Genomic DNA, 16530 nt, shown 5'->3' with positions numbered 1-16530 from the left:
CATCCATAAATGAATTGCAAGAAAAAAAGATATAAATTTAACTGCTATTTTTAGACAGTGATTTTTTTTCATACGACATACACTCAAAAAAAGGTAACACAAACAACCCAATGATGAGTCAATAACCAGCCACCAGTAACCAAATAATTAAATAACCAAATATTTGTGATGATCACACCAATCATTATGTTTTCATTTTAACAGCTTTTGTCTGTAAATACTGGGCAGTAAATACAAAGCAGTATCTCCAAGGTCTACATTGCATGGAATCCAGTCAAAAATAATCATGAGACACACAATATTTCGTGTGCCCCAGCCACTTTCTGATGATTGATGACGAATTGAAGCATCAAGCGAGGTCACCGTGTGTTTCTGGAGAAAAATCGAATGATCTCATTTCAGTTGTTCCATCCATACCACTGTTTGTATTGCCTTTTGCTTTTTAGTGTGTGTGTGTGTGCGCCTCATGCTGGCTATTTTTGTGAGCCACATGACGCTGAGGTGTATCGTGTGGATTCATGCCAGGCCGGCTGGTGTATGAACATTAGGGTAATCTGAATGAGTCCTACCAATTAAAGATGACAGTGGCATGCTTGCCACTGTCACAACACTTGCTGCTGGAGCACACTCACTTAGCTCAGGTCAGGTTGCTGATAGCATGCAGCACTTTACTCCTCTTACACTTAGAATATTCAAGCAAGCAAACGCCATGTTCACTGTCTTGAGGCATTGGGAATGATACTTGAATAAATGGCAAGGCAGAGTGGGACAAGTACGGGTCTATGGGAGCATTGGAAGACAATGTGTTGGAAGACAATGTAGGAAAGACTGATAATAAGGAATGGGGAAAAAATGGAGGCAAATTATGAACGTGACAAAGAACCAAAATAGCAAACAATGTAAAGGGAATAATGCATGAAGGACAGACAAAAGCTAATTATCGATAGATAGGCAAGGAGAGAAGCGGAAGAACAACAAGGAGGGAAAAGAGGACGCAAACGAAAAAGAAAGAGGACAAAGAAAAAAAAGAATATAAATATTTGAGGTGGCAATATGCAATGGAAGAAAAAGAACACACCAAAGATTAGAGAATCAAAAGAATGGAAAAAAAAAAGATGACAGAAAAAAACATCAAGCAAAACAAAACAAAGGAAAGAGGGGGAAAGGAGAAAAGTAGGCAATAATCCATCCACTTCTCCATCTTTAGGTCACGTCTCCAGTTAGCAGAACCAAAGAAATGAAATGAAGAAAAAGGTAAGCATGAACAAAATAACGGATGACTGAATGAAGCCAAGAATAGAAAGAAAGCTAAAATGAAGAACGCAATGATGACACATTCACGTGTGGCGTCTGACTCCGTTACCATTTCTCGCGAATGTTAATAGCGCAATTTTATTCAGCCTTTTTAATGTCGCTTTGCGAGTTACGCCAATCAGACGTCACACGTCCAAGCCTGCCAGCCAGCGTCAAGCTGCAGGTCACCTCATTACCACACTTGCCGTCTGACAAAAGGTCAAACTGTTGGTGAAAAATATTACAGGCTGTCTCAATATCATTCCGGAATTAGCTGGTTGATGTGATGAGATGGAACTTTAATGATCTTGGCACTGAAGTGGCAGCTGGATTTTACAATACAGATGATTTCCTGTTAAAATCAGAACAAAACAAGTTACAAGAAATAACACAGCCTTGATGTGTCATCATAATAAAATGTATTACTTGGTTAAAAGGCAAGTTGTGTTTTTGTACAGTGTAGTTTTGAAATCAGAAGTCAAAGATAATAATTGCTCAAATTACTGTAAAAAAAAAAAATAGGATTAACATCAACATTTATATTTGTAAAATATGACAATTTGAAATGCTGGTACAGATTAGAGCAAGAATCAATACAAACAAGTGACTTGACCTCTTTAAAATCTGCCATAATCCATCAAGGGATGATTAAACACTGGAAAACAAGGTAAATAATAATAAAAATAACAATAATAATAGGTAGTCCAATAAATGTAAAGCAGATCAAGAAAATCTGACACTAAACTCAAATGTATGTTGAACAAGAGGAGGAGGGTGAAGGTCAACGGAAGGTGTGTCCTTCATCTTGTCTTGAGCAGCCTTCAACAGATGGAGACATTGATCGTATCTTCCCTGCATTCTGGCCTCAGGCTGCTTCTGCTCGGAATAAGAACTCGAGTAGCCTTTGTCTTCATATCTAGGCTACAGAAACCAGATTCCGTCATGCCTCTATGTGTGTGTGTGTGTGTGTTATTCGTGTAGAATATAGGACAGTCATTAATTGTGTCTGCGTACTTTCATGAAGTACAGAACAGGTATGAATACTGTGAAGCACAGGCCTCACAGTAGCGCTTGGCTTAAATGCCGTACCACAGGGGTCTTTAATCCTGTTCCTCGAGGTCCACTGTCCCGCCAGTTTTCCATCTCTCCCCGCCGCAACATATCTGATCCAGATAATCAGATCATCAGAAAGGTCTGCCGAAAGCTGGAAAGCGATCCCGAGCATTTGAATCAGGTGTGTTGCAGCAAGAAGGGCGGACCTCCAGGAACAGGATTGAAGCGTCCTGTCGAACAAACGCACACGTCCGAAAAATTGGTTAACAAGTAAGTTTGATGGAACAAACAAAAAGATGTCCCCGGTAAGGAGGGAAACCAGCCAGCAGATTCTCATGACAATTCAGCCAATTGTTACTCAAACAGTACATTTTCATTTATTTTTGTTTAAAATACTCACGAAACTCGCCAAATCAATTCATTCGTTCACAGCAAGCGTGCTTGACAAAAAAACCTCACCGTGGCTAATGCGCCATTTCAAATCAAAATATACCACTTGAAGTTTGCGAAACCTGACCTCAAAATGTTCCGGGTAACAAAAATATCCTTGATAAGATCGTATTTGAGTCTCTGAAAAGAAGGTTCAGAAAACAAACTGTTTTTTTTTTTTGGTCAGCCTTGATAATTTAAATCTGAATTACAGTTTAATCAAAGACTATAGTTACATATAATATAAACACGCCACTTTTCATGCAGAAATTGTTGCTAATCATATAACCAATAAAATACAAATAAGCACGATACTGCAGTCATTTATATATTGCATTAATTAAATTCTTTCAATTACAGGACATCTCTCACACGCTAAGGGTTTTAATAACGTCTCGATGTAAATTCATGTTCCGTCTCTCCACTTTGCCTTGGGGCTGCAATCGACAGACCTGCTAGCATTTATATTTCAATTACACGACATCTTGAAAGTCACGTTAATTTGACTTCACTCATTCTATCCCAATGACGTATTCATATGTCATTTCACAGAGGGTTCGAACAAGTCTGGTATTAATGAGTTAATTGCCGCCGACCTTATTTAACTTCCAAGTACAATGGAGTCTTTTCCACTTACATCCACTGCCGCAGCGGGTTTTCGCCTTCAGAGCGATTCGCGTGCGCACGCACGCGCGCTTCCTGTGCCTTGTTTCCGTGGACGCGCAGACTCCATGCCAAACAGGAATTGCATACTTTGTCCCGCTCGCCATCATCCTGCTGGGAAGCGACACCTGCCCTTCCACTTGAAGCATGTTGGACGTCGCTTATTTCGGAGGCAGGAGGGACGGGGGTCCAATTTGCGATACGTAACTGCACGAACGGTAACAGAGTGAAGACACAGCGTTATAAAGCAGGACGGACAAATGCTGAAAGTTGAAAAAATATTATATAAATGAAATAATGATGTCTTAATGTTACAGGATTCCAGTTAGACCCTAAAGCTAGCGAGCTAACCAATGCCGTATAGAAAAATACAAATCATAATGTTCAACTTTTTCCTATGGTAGAGTTTGCTAGCCTATAGATTGCACCCCCGTTCATTGTCATTGATCTACGAAATGTAACAGATTTGCTGTTTGCTGTGTAAGAAATTCAGACAGCTAATTCCAGCAGCAACATATGTTAGTGGGCTTGACAATGAAGCCCTTGAAAATGGGATTTGGGATTGCCTTATCCCAGATGGAGAACGCTGAATGATTTCCTATGTATCTAGGCCAATTGTGAACGGATTGGATTTTTTTTTTTGGGGCCTGAAAGCTGGGAAAAATGATCTATTCACAAAGTTGTCTGCAAAATTGTCCTGGACCCGGCCAGACATTCAACAGTTATTTCCAGGAATTGTTGTATTCGGCATGAGGGAAGCACACATTCCCAGGAAAGAAAGTCCAGCTATTCCGAAGTAATGATCTTTCCACAGACATCATTGTAACTGTCAGTGAGCACAACTTTCTCCCCTCTGGTACAGCTTGGATCAAATCCTTTCCAGGTAAAAACATGTGAATCACAGTCGGAATTTTCTTCTCATGCTCTTGGACTTGCATTGCATCCGGGAGCCGAAGCATCAATGTATTTATTAGCAGCTGCGACTGGAATCAATCGATCGGCACCATCATGTTAAAGTGGCTTTGAAAATGCGATACTCTGGCTGCTGCGGCTTCTTGTCTCTGTTTGTCTGCTGAACTCGAAGCTGTGATCGATACGCTGCGAGTCTCACAGCATCAGAGATTGCCACGCCAAACAGATGGACAACTCTGAGTAAACTATATTCCTTTAAAGGTGAGCAGCTGTAGTCGACAATAGATAGCTCTCTCTTCAAAATTATTTCAAACAACGCACTAAATCACATGATTATGCTCATTAGCGAGAGGGTGCTCCAATGAAATAATTCGTCTTTCTACGACTTTCATTTTATGTCAAAGATTATGAGCGTTTAAATGTGTTTTCCACTGGGTGACAGCCTACTATACTGCATGTGATTCTGTCATAACTAAACTGATTGGCTCCAAATTGGAGTAGAAAGCACAACTCCCTCGAGAGTTTCAGCTTTCTCAATAAACTTTCCCGGGTTTTCCCAGAAACCAGAGCCCTACTTGGCTGAAGCATATTTGAGTATTTCGTAAATATACACAGAGGAGTTGCCAGAACTCCGGGTGGGACTGACACCTTGTGTCATGTGAAAATGATTTAATCATCTGTCTCCCTGATTGATGAAATAAACCCAAGAGCTGCAGCATGTTTACATGGCCTGAATTCCATTTTGAGTGGAAAGTGATTACCGAATTCCCGCAAATACTGGGCGCCACCCTCATAGGTCTCATTTAATAGCTGCATCTTCCCCCTTGAAACAAATAAGCATCTAAATGTCATCTCTCTCTGAGGATCTAAAAAAATATATATATTTTTGCTCTACATAAAGATGGCGATATGAAGACTGCCTAGTCCCTGAAACTGAGATGTAGCATGGTGGCAAATACAGCGGCCACCATGGTTGAAGAGGTTAAAGGGGTCAACCTGTCAGGGCTCTATATGGCTGTTGTCACAGAAGAAAGCTTCTTTTTAAAGATGAAAAGAAAGCCCACAAACAGTATGATGATAACAAGCAGACAAAGGACACGGATGACTGAAGCCATGTCCTGTGGTCTGACGAGACCAAGATCCATTTATTTGTTTCAGTGCCAAGCGTGTATAACGGAAACCAGGTAAGGAGTGCAAAGACTGTTGTGTCTTGCCGGCAGTCCAATATGGCGACTGGAGTGTCATGGTCTCGGGGCGCTGCTGCTGGCACTAGCAACTACATACAGTACATTGAGTGATGCATGAAGGCCAACATGTATTGTGACATACTGAAGCAGAGCAAGAGCGTCTGCCTTAGGAAACTGGGCCCCGGGGCGGTATTTCAACAAAACAATAAATACAACTCTAAAAACACCTCCAAGACGACCAGTGCCTTGCGAAAGAATCTGAGGGTAAAGGTGAGGATCACAATATATATTCTTTTCAGGTGAATATAATGCACAAAAAAGACTTGAATGAAACAAAGCAACGCTGCTGCTTGCAAAGGAGTGGCTACTAAACGTTCTCTTCCCAACCTCAGGAAGGGCACATCTTACTGTCACGCTAGATATAACTGTGTACAATATATTATTTACTGTAAAAACTATTTTGGCTTTCTGGGTTAGAGAGTCATTTGAGGACTCTGCAGAGGGCCAACGGCGGTTGTAGCTCATTCATTACAAATGCATTAACTCCTCACTCCACAATTGCCTATGGAGTGGCTCCAGTCTGCAAATGAAACACGGATGAGGCTGAGAGCTCCCTGGGGCATCAAAAAATGACACAGTTCATCTTAGTTCAGTAATTGAAAGCCGGATTAAAAAAAAATGTCTCGTTTATTTGTAAACGTAACTACGCTATTATTAAGAAACAAAGGACGAACGTGATAATTGTAAGAAAAAAACCCCGTTTTTTTATTGATAAAACAATGGGGAGCTGGAGCGCTGCTGGTATCCGTTTATGGCCAGGTGCTCTTGAAAGGGTTAAATATTCATCAGCAAAGTGGTCGGAAAGAATTCTAGGTCCAGGCACTCAGCTGGTTGCTATAAATGTAAAAAGCATTTATTTATAGGGCTCAAAACATTTAAAAAAAATTCCATTGGTCTAAAGGCCTCCACTGGAGTGTTGGTAATTATATTGCCAAGGTCAATGATGCATCATTTATGCATTTATTTGTGTTGCTGTTACAGCGCTTTGTTTTACTCTGCCGTCTGCAGCCAGGTGGCCATTGCAAATGAGAATCACTTCTGAATTGCCTTACTTGGAGAAATAAAGGGTCAATTGAACAAATGGACACATAAATATCCCTTCAAAGTACTGTACGCAGTGAGCTCACTGCTTTCCAACATGTGGCGCCTCCACAGCAAAACGCTAACATTCATTCTCCGCACTGACGCACATTTCCAGAGCGCAGGCACATAATGCGCCATAAAATAAAAGACCCAGTTAGCTCAGCCGGCGTTTTGAGGGACTTAACTGGAAACTGCGCACGCGAGTGGAAGGACGGTCACATCCGGACAAATGCTCACGCTTGCCGCATCAACTCTTAGGAAGCCAAGCCACGTGTTTCATTTCTCCGACGCCTACTGTGGCCATTCGTTTTGCGCCCGTGCTGACCTAATGCCCCCTTTTGTCTCTGCCCTTGTTGTGCCGTACAAGTCAAAGCATCAGTAAAAGACAACGTCGGATTTAAATCATTGAAGGACCGCGGAGGACATTTGCCCTCCCCTTGAAGCGCTTCCTTCCCGTGAGTCCCCACAATGCATTATCTGGTGACAGAGGCGTCCCGGGCCGTGCTCCGCTGTCCGTGATGGATGGCCCTTCCCACTCGGCAGAGGCCTCAGTGATTGGCTTGCGCTGATAAAGCTCGAAATGGCTTCAGTAGGACTTTCATTGCAGCATAATCTCCAAAGACACAGCCGGGCGATGACTTCTGACATACACTTCTGGCGGCGGAATTTAAAGCCGTTTCCTCTAGGGCTGACTTCTAACCTAGTGAATGGGGCTGGAATATTTTGGGGGAAGTATAGCACAAGTACTGTACACGGCGACATCTTGATTCTGGAGTGACGCAAAAAGTCTTTCATGTGAGCATGCTCGAGGAGCAGGTTGTGTGGAGGTGGAACCAGCAACGCTGCGATTAGTAAAGATGACAGATTGATCATGACTGGCCAACAGATTAGCCACACCTACGCAGCGATTGAGGGGATCAAAAATGTTTTCTGACAACCACGTTACCGATACGATTTTCCTTTGAAGATGATGGACTCGGAGCGTACTTGAGGTTAGGCTGTTTTGTATGTGCGCTACATCATTAATAGACACGAGACAGCTCTCTACCGAGCTACAATCTCCCTGTCCTTTGATTATGCTCTCACCCCCACTTTCTCTCTCCCTCTCGCACACGAACACACACACACAGACACTACATACAGTACATGCACCCGTTGCACCCAACAAATTAATCTGCCCCACTGCTTACACGATTCTCTTTTCTGTTTGCTCAGCTCCTTAGCGCTAGTGTGTGTGTGTGTGTATTTGAGACCATGTGTCCGCCAGCTAAAAATCCTTGACACTGCAGAATAATTTAAGACCTCTCTTTTCACTCAGAGATAAATTTTTCCGCTAGATAATTACAAATATAAACTCGGATTAGTGCAATTCATTATTAGTATTATCGCCGTAAAAGCAAATGACAAATATTATTTTGTATGTGTTCCGAGTGTTTAAATGGCATGATTAAGATTATTGGGCAAAAGGTATTTTCTGGACTGCCGTGACACTATGCACTCTAAAAACAATTGGGTTGAAAATAACACAATTTTGGGTCAAAAATGGACCGACACACTATTTGGGTCAATTTGACCCACTTGAGTGTATCGGTCCATTTTTGACCCAAAATTGTGTTATTTTTAACCCAACTGTTTTTAGAGTGTGTTGGATAACAAGAGGTTTGAAAGGTAAGTCTTTAAAACTGTCAGTTAAAAAAAACAAATAGTTATTGTGGGATTTTGTGTTATGCCTGTACTTTAGAAATGGATAATATGAAAATAAAAACAAAAGCAAGGCGTTTTGTGTTTGGATTCCTGACTAGACAAGTCAAACACAGAACACTGTACAATTATCCTTATTCTTATCATCGTTAGACTATATTTTCTTTTCAGATTTAAACTCAAGTGCAGTAGCCATATGCAGCTTTTGTATTCATTGGATATATTATATTACCGGTATATTTGTTATGAGGTTAACAGAGGAAACAAGTTCAAGACCAGCCGGGTGAACAGACACTGACATCTTTTGCCATTTCCGAACTTTGATTTGAGTAGCTCGGACAGCCTCATTTCTAGTTTACACTCGCTGTCATTCAAACATGCAAAAACAAACACATACACTTGCCATCTATTATTCATTCTATTTACAAAAAGCCATTTGAATGCATCAAGCAAGTGGGCGGTTATTTTTTTTCCCCCGTGTCCAGCAGTTTTAGCTGCGGGGATGCAAAGCAAACAGAAAACCTGCCTGCGTGCTCAGGTCTGGTTGTGGGTTCCATATGCATACAGATGTACTACACATTACAGTATGTACACAACCAACCCTGATCTGAATAAGCGGTTGGGAAAAAAAAAAAAAAACGTTGCTGATTGTATATATCATGGGTCCACAACATTATGATCACTTGTCAAATCTGCATAATAAAATATTATGTTAGTGCTCCATTTTTATTGTCACAATCAGGGACGTATTAAGTGGACAAAGTGTTTATTATTGTGGCTACATTGTGGTGTATTTATGACATTCCACGCCACAGTAAAGTAAAGTAGCCTATTAAAAAGATAAATTAGTACCTTTTTGATAGCGTCAATCAAAACTGATCTTTTTTTTTTTTTTTTTTTTAATATTACACATTTATTGTATTGGATGATACATGACGTAAGCGTGCCACAGTAGAAATGCGACATTTATAAAGGATATCCAGTTCATTTTATTTTCCTTATTTATTCTATGCAAATACTCATTCAGCAAAAGAAATGCTAATCAGCAGCCTGCCTCGTTTTATTTTTTTTATTTTATTTTTTTTATGTCAAAAGTAATTTCTGAAACAAAAATTATTCTTGCTATTGTAAATGTTTTTAAATGAGAGCAATGGTATCCCGGGATGTCATTCTCTGACAAACAATAGATTATTGTTGCTTTGCAAGAAAAATTGCGAGATGTGCGTGACTGGAAAGAAAAGAGAATACATTTGAAATAATGGTTTTATGCATTAGATGAAGGTCATGTTATCAAATCACCCAAAGTAGCTGCATTATGACTCACCTCTTGCTCATCTCCTCTGTGGATGTGACTGGTGGGGTGCAGCCCTAACAGTCTGCTGTGTGCCAAAGGAAGAGTTAAAGCCAAAATATTAATTAAAATAGATGGGTGTAATATTTGATTGATTAATTTAAGAGATCTGTTCAATAATAATAAAAAAAAAAAAAATCACACTGCGCGGTGTGTCGTAAATCTGCGCAAAGGCAGGTTGGACTGGGTGTTGGTAATCAAAAATATACTTTGTCCTTCTTGATAGTCATGAACTGAATAAAATACCATTAACAAGGAACCAAAATATACATTGTACTTGAAAATGCCAAAGTGCATGATGAAGACAATTACAGATGCTTCATATCAGTGTATCCATTGCATTGAGTATATGAGTTCAAAGAATTTACAATAGGGATAAAAAGAAACAACTAAACTGTAGAAAAGGTCACTATGTCTTTGTGTAACCTTCACACTTGAAATTTATTGTAACTAACTTCTTTTGTGGAAGGAAACAGAGGAGGCATTGAAAAAAATGCAATTGGAAAGATCCAGAGATGGATGAACGGAGGATGTGATAACAACCAGACAAGGGGGAGGTTGATTTGGGCCTTATCTGCACCTGAGGCTGACAGTTGACTGACACCACTGCTGCACGCACACACACAGAGTGAATGATGGCACTAACTCCATCTTAATGGTGCTCTCTAATTTGTTTGCAGCAATCCAGGCTCTTCAACCATGAAGGAAAAAGTACTGTGTGTGTGTGTGATTGTGTTTAATGACATGTTTCACCTTACGATGACCCCTACTAGCACAAAATAAACAACGTTTATGTTCATCTTTCAGACGCATGTAAGGTAGCTGTGAACTGTGAAGCTAACCTAGCATGGTTAGCTCGACAGTTTAGCTGTTCGAATATTAACTATACTTGATGTTGGTTGTGCATCTAATTGAGAAAAAAAAAGTAAAGATGTAGACTAGACAGCGTGGAGAGTGTAAGATTGAAACTATACCATTACAAAAGCGATCGCTATTTAAGCATAGACATCTATATATAGACACCACTGAGTACTTTTCTGGTCGTGGGCGTACCCGCCATATTTCATGTGGAACATATGCACACACATAAATCATGTACTCGTACTGTATAGATCAGGGGTGGTCATTTACTATTCCATGTTAGTTTTCCATAAAGCATAACATAACACAAATAGATGGACAACTGGGTGTGTGTCTTTACAACCACGATCTAGTTATCAGATAAGCTAACGCTTTAGCCTAGCTTCTTCTATTTCTTTCTCTTTCTTCTTCTTTGTATATTCCAGCAGTCTCGATGCCCTGTGGCACCATGATACCTATCACAGGTCTTCTCGGTACTACGGCAAACATCAGGTTTAGGGGAGGAGACTCCCAAATGTTCATGACGATATCATTAAGTGTGTGGTGTGTTGCCTCAAGTACAGCCTACACAATATGAACAGGAAGAACACACATGGAGATTATGTTCTTCGTCATGTGTGGCGTCTCTCACTTTTAAGATGTTCAAAAAATGGTATGTATATAATCAGCTTTAGATAAGGCTTGACTGCTGCTTTAATCCTCTGATTCCAGGCGTCACTTGCCATTCTTCATCATTCCTTTCAATGGGGTGAGAAGGCTCAGTGCCATGGCAGCAGGCTGATGCCTTCGGCGGGAGGCATCTTACAATCCACTACGTATTGTGTGCGGCTGCCGTAGCATTCGGTATCGTTCTCAGTGAGCTATCAGCGGTTGAACAGCCGTCTGGATACACTGATGTAACGTGATACATCCTCTGGGGATGAATTAATTTCCTCCCCAAGCCAATGCGTTGTTGGCATCTGGCACCGTCGGAGGATTCTCAGCTGTCGTTTTCTTTCCTTCGACTCACATGCAACAGGACACCATACAATATGGACCCACTAATGCTCTATTAGTCTCATTACGCTCAATAAAGGGTTAGAGATGGCATATCTAGTGTTATTTGTCCATGTTTAGCCCTCAACTTAGTACAGTCAAAGCATGCGATTTAATATGATCCCATACAGGACAATTACAAAAAAATGTTTTACAAGGATTTATCATTTTTTCCCGATTTTCAACTGCATGCGTTACAAATATTTAGCTTATTTTCAAATAAGTTAATTCAAATATTGCACCCAGTTCTCAACATGGTGCTGTGCAGTAGTCTACCTTACTACTATTAATATTAAATTATAAGATACAGCCGTCTGTAGAGACCATTTCTCAAAAAATGTCATTAATCCCAAATTAAATATTAAGAGGGAATAATTTAAACATAGTCTATGAATGTTGCATAGGTTTGGGTAGGCCATTCCAGAATCAATGTTAGACTGATTTTTTTTCTTTGGGGGTAAAAAAAACAGCCTTGATGTGTGTTTGGGATCATTGTCATCCCGCAGAAACACTCAGTTGTGTCCAAGTTGATGCTCACAAACATGGCTATAATTGGAACATGAAATGCCGTTTATTGAGCGTACTGGTTTGTAAGATGCACATGCAGAAAGCAGAAGTAAAAAGAAGTGGAAACAACACAAAATTCATGACCAGTAATTCCATTTTAGTGGGTTAAAGAGCAGCTAAGATTTCGATGCTTTGGGATGGGCAAACTCTGAAAAAACACCATCTTTGTTTCAACAGTAGGGGTTAAAGTTGATGCTTATAGTCCGAATTTAAAGGGATTTAAACTACTGTGTGTGTTTCAAAGTACAATATGCCAGATGGAGTTGAAAAAAAATCTGCACTAAGTAGAAGAATAACACTGATGAGGACAGGATGGGAAGCATAGAATTGCCAAAAGCAGGTGTAAATAGAGTGTGAGGTCATGCTACACTTGGGAAATGTCATCGTAATTAACTAGATGACAAGTGGCGCCCCCGTGGAAAGATCATTATTTAACTGTGCGCAAAAACAGAAAACTTGGTAAAGCATTTACCGAAAAGATATACGGTACCAATATGCCCTTTAATCCATATTTATCTGCTTGGAAGAACAATCATCCCTGACAGTTTGATGGAACACTTACAAGGAAAATTCGACGAAAGGTAGCATGGTATGGACTACTTTAGCTCATTGGAGATGAATCATCTCACTGGGACATTTTTTACAGCGTGAATGATTCAAATGGGTGCAAATTGAAGTGTGGCCAAGGAGGAGCAGGCAGCACCAAAGCAAAACTGTTGAGCATGGATTTAAGCTCTGTGCCTGTGATTGCTGTCGCTGTGTATAATTGAGTCTCGCTGACTGCAGAGTTTCCGTGTTTGGCCAATACCAATTCCGATCACATGAATTAGCTGTAAAATTTTCAATTTATTTTAGAGCTGACATACATACATACACGTGTATAATTTTTTTTTTAAAAACTGCCATTCTACCTTCTCCTGGGTCTCATCTGGGTGACAGAGCTGGTTACCTGCAAAAACAGAAAAATACAAGCCATGACCATATTTAAATTAACATTAACATTATCATCAGCAGCTGTGCTCGTATTTGCATGAGTCTGAAAGTCAGTAGCTTGAACTTGTCAAATAAACAGCCCAGACCTTTTGTCGAATGTTCGTTATGAGCAATTTATAATAATTAACGATTTACCTTTGCGTTTACACCGAAATGTAAAAAAAAAAAACAACTAAGCCATGGCTTCGTTCATGTTTATGGTGAAATTTCTTAACTTATGATTTTATGAAGTAATACAATCTTCCTGTCGAGTGCCCTCACAATTATACAGCCCAGGTGGGTTACACATGTAGTCTTACTTCTTAAGTGCTAAATCGCTGACCTTTAGAGAGGCACCACTAAAAATATTATGATAATATACTGTAGGATGTGGTGGAGAAAAGTGAGTAAATGTTTTCTTGAAATCACTGTGGTGCTCAGTCACCGAGCCCACACCAACGCTTACATCATCAGTGGCATAATCCTCCGTTACTCGGGTTTGCGTTTCAGTTGTGGGCGCACCTCCGCTGTCATGGAACAGCTTGTGGGGCCCACATGGCAATGGGTGTGGACGGTGGATCAACTAGAACACAGAGTAAGTACAGTAAGTCATCCTGGGCTTTGGTGTACAGGCGGCCCTGCCTGAGGACATGACTCAATGGTGGCAACAACCATTTTCCAAAGAGCGATCTACGACGGGCGTAAGCTCACCCCAAAAGCTAAACTAACATCTTGAAAACGATTGATTTCATTCTCATGAACCCCATCAGAACAGTCCAGATCCCTTCCTATTGAATTGTATATTGAAGTGTCCACCTGTCAGTCATTATAGTGATTTGTGTGCAACAATTATCTGCGCATGTAATGAGTGCACAGCACGCATGCTAAGATTCCAATCTGAAGCCGGCGCAGCAAGGCCGTTTGTATTCATAAACATAACGCGCATTGATCCCTCCGCTTTATTTCCACAGGCGATTATTGCGGCTCCGTGGCCGGTCTTCAATTGGCTCTATGATTGGTTATCCGTTTTCCTATTGTTTTAATCCATCTACGTGCCCAACAGACGGCTGTGCTAACATCGCCGTGTCGATGTATGCGTCGCCTCGCTGAGTAGTGACCACTGCGGTTTGTCTATTCTCAATGTTCCACGTAAAGATGAATGATTTATCCAAGCCAGCCACACGTGTTAATTTTCAGATTCATTTAGTTTTAAGTCATCTATTCTAAATGCATCACTGTATAGTATTATTTATTTTTTTCCCCTCTGAGCACAACAGGAAGTCCAAAGTGTCTTCTTGCAGGACTCACAGATGCTGCCTCCAACAAAGAAGGAAGCCAGATGTATTGGAACGTTGCTTGCCAAACCCTAATTGGCTGTTTAGTGGTGCAGATCCCACCCCTGACAACAACTTAGGCCTTCCTAAAAAAGGAGTCAATATGCTTCGATGACACAAAAATCCAGTCTTCATGGTGTTCTTTGACCATAAGAGACAAAAGCAGTTGTTCATTTCAAGAGGATTGACCCTTTGACCCATGCCCGACTTGATATTTTCCCTCCAATGCTCCGAAAGGGTAAATAAATCCACTTTAATCATCTCGACTGAAAAAGCCAGCGACTCCTCCATCAGGTTTAATGACCAGCTTGCTTTTCCCCTTTCACTTTGTACATCCCGAACCATCTCCATAATTGATGATATTCTGCAAGCCTGTTTTTTTCCTCTCCATTTGAATTAAGTTTTTAAAACCAATACAGGGACTTGGTTTGATAATGCATAAACACATAGCAAAACAATGACGTGTTACTCCGCCTCAATAAACAAATGCAATAAAGTGTGTAACCCTTATCTTTATGTCCAGTGCGAGGGAACACGGTTCGGTTTTAGCAGTGCCTTGCCTCCAGATAAAATCTCGTAATTACGGCTCCAGTCATCACTTTGATGCAGAGGTGGGAAATGGTCCAATCAGCAGAGATGGGAGATGAAAGGCAGATATTAGTCAAAGGCAAACGTAAGGCAGTTTGCATCTTACCACAGCCCCCGTTTCTGTGAGTCGTCACATGAAAGACATTCATCTCAATGAAAATCTTTTCTTTCAACAGTAAATGGGAGGGGAATGTGTTCGTTTGACTTTGCCTAATAAAACAAGTAAGGAGCAGCCTTTTCTCGCATAGGTGGGATGTCATCCCAAGATTAGATTTCCTATAACTAATCAAATTGGGAATGACCAGAATGCCCGCAGAAAATTATGCAAATAGATATTTTCTGTTCCAATCTCACACTGTCACCAGCGTAACAGCACCGTTAACTGGAAAAGGCTATTTTTAGGTTTGAACGTTATTAGCTTTCATGTAAGCGAGGTCATCCTTTTGGTCATTCTTTGACAAGTCACGTTTCTGCAGAACATCTTAGGCATGATCAATTGAGCCTCTAAAATTGTGCCTAAGTGGCTACACAGATACGTGAGATGACTATTCAATTGAGCTTTGCTGGTTCACCGACTAGGCATACATTTATTTTCTGTACGAGTAGTTGATTCAAATATTTCGGTTGTCAGATTTGATAATGAATCGCACGCAGTTTGTATTTTCAATGCCGTTTAATACATTCTCATCTAAGGAGAGCACAGATAAAACAATATGAAAATTTCCCATCAGTATTATGTATCATAATCAGTATTATAAAATATTACCAAAAGAACAGTTAACCCAGTTTAAATAACCCAGTTTGGGTAAAGAAAAGATGGACCGATTGACTATTTGGGTCACGTTTTTTTTTTCAGAAAATGACATTTTGTACAAAACAACCCCCCAAAATAGGTCTGTTTTATACAAAAAGAAAAAAAATAATAATAATTAATACCCAATTAATGGATAGGTCCGTTTTTGACGCGAATTGGATTATTTTTAACCCAATTGTTTGTACAGCGTAAAATGCAAAATCACACATAATGCCCCCCAAAAAATATTGGCAAAATTACACACTTTTAGACACATGCAAGACTCTACAAAATGTTCTTAAATTGATTAATATGACAATGGTGGAACTATATTAAAACAATCTAATTATTTGAAGGTTTTATTATTTTTGTTTTATCATTATTTCAAATTTTTTTTTGCATCAAAACTATTTTCCACCATGCTACTGTAAACACATATTACCGATCAATAGGGGGATATAGGGTAACTTTTGCCCTTTTTACAAGCCAGTTTACCATCCAAATGATGTTATTTCAAGGTGAAACAACATCACATCGTTACAAGGCGGATTAGTTGAACCTTGCCAGTGTGGACACATTGTATCTGTAACCCGGCCCGAGGCCCGTGCGCTGACAGATGAGTGCACACAGGGTGCAATAATAAACATA

The 16530-nt window shown here is 40.2% G+C and overlaps 1 protein-coding gene across 1 annotated transcript in view; it reads right to left on the bottom strand.

The window, feature by feature from the left end:
- Positions 1-1377: 1377 nt before the first annotated feature.
- Positions 1378-16530, bottom strand: part of LOC147127431 (uncharacterized) — a 32879-nt gene continuing 17726 nt past the window's right edge. The window contains exons 3-7 of the mRNA XM_086021220.1: positions 13634-13750; positions 13107-13144; positions 9706-9760; positions 3413-3645; positions 1378-2214 (exon numbers count right to left, since the gene is read on the bottom strand). Coding sequence (XP_085877346.1) covers positions 2115-2214; positions 3413-3645; positions 9706-9760; positions 13107-13123 — 405 coding nt within the window. The 5' untranslated portion in view covers positions 13124-13144; positions 13634-13750 and the 3' untranslated portion in view covers positions 1378-2114. The remainder of the gene's footprint in view (positions 2215-3412; positions 3646-9705; positions 9761-13106; positions 13145-13633; positions 13751-16530) is intronic.

Source organism: Filicampus tigris, chromosome 21 (genome assembly GCF_054856515.1).
Source record: "Filicampus tigris isolate MCC_2025a chromosome 21, RoL_Ftig_1.0, whole genome shotgun sequence".
Classification (NCBI taxonomy): domain Eukaryota; kingdom Metazoa; phylum Chordata; class Actinopteri; order Syngnathiformes; family Syngnathidae; genus Filicampus; species Filicampus tigris.
This window is presented reverse-complemented; position numbering and strand designations above follow the sequence as displayed.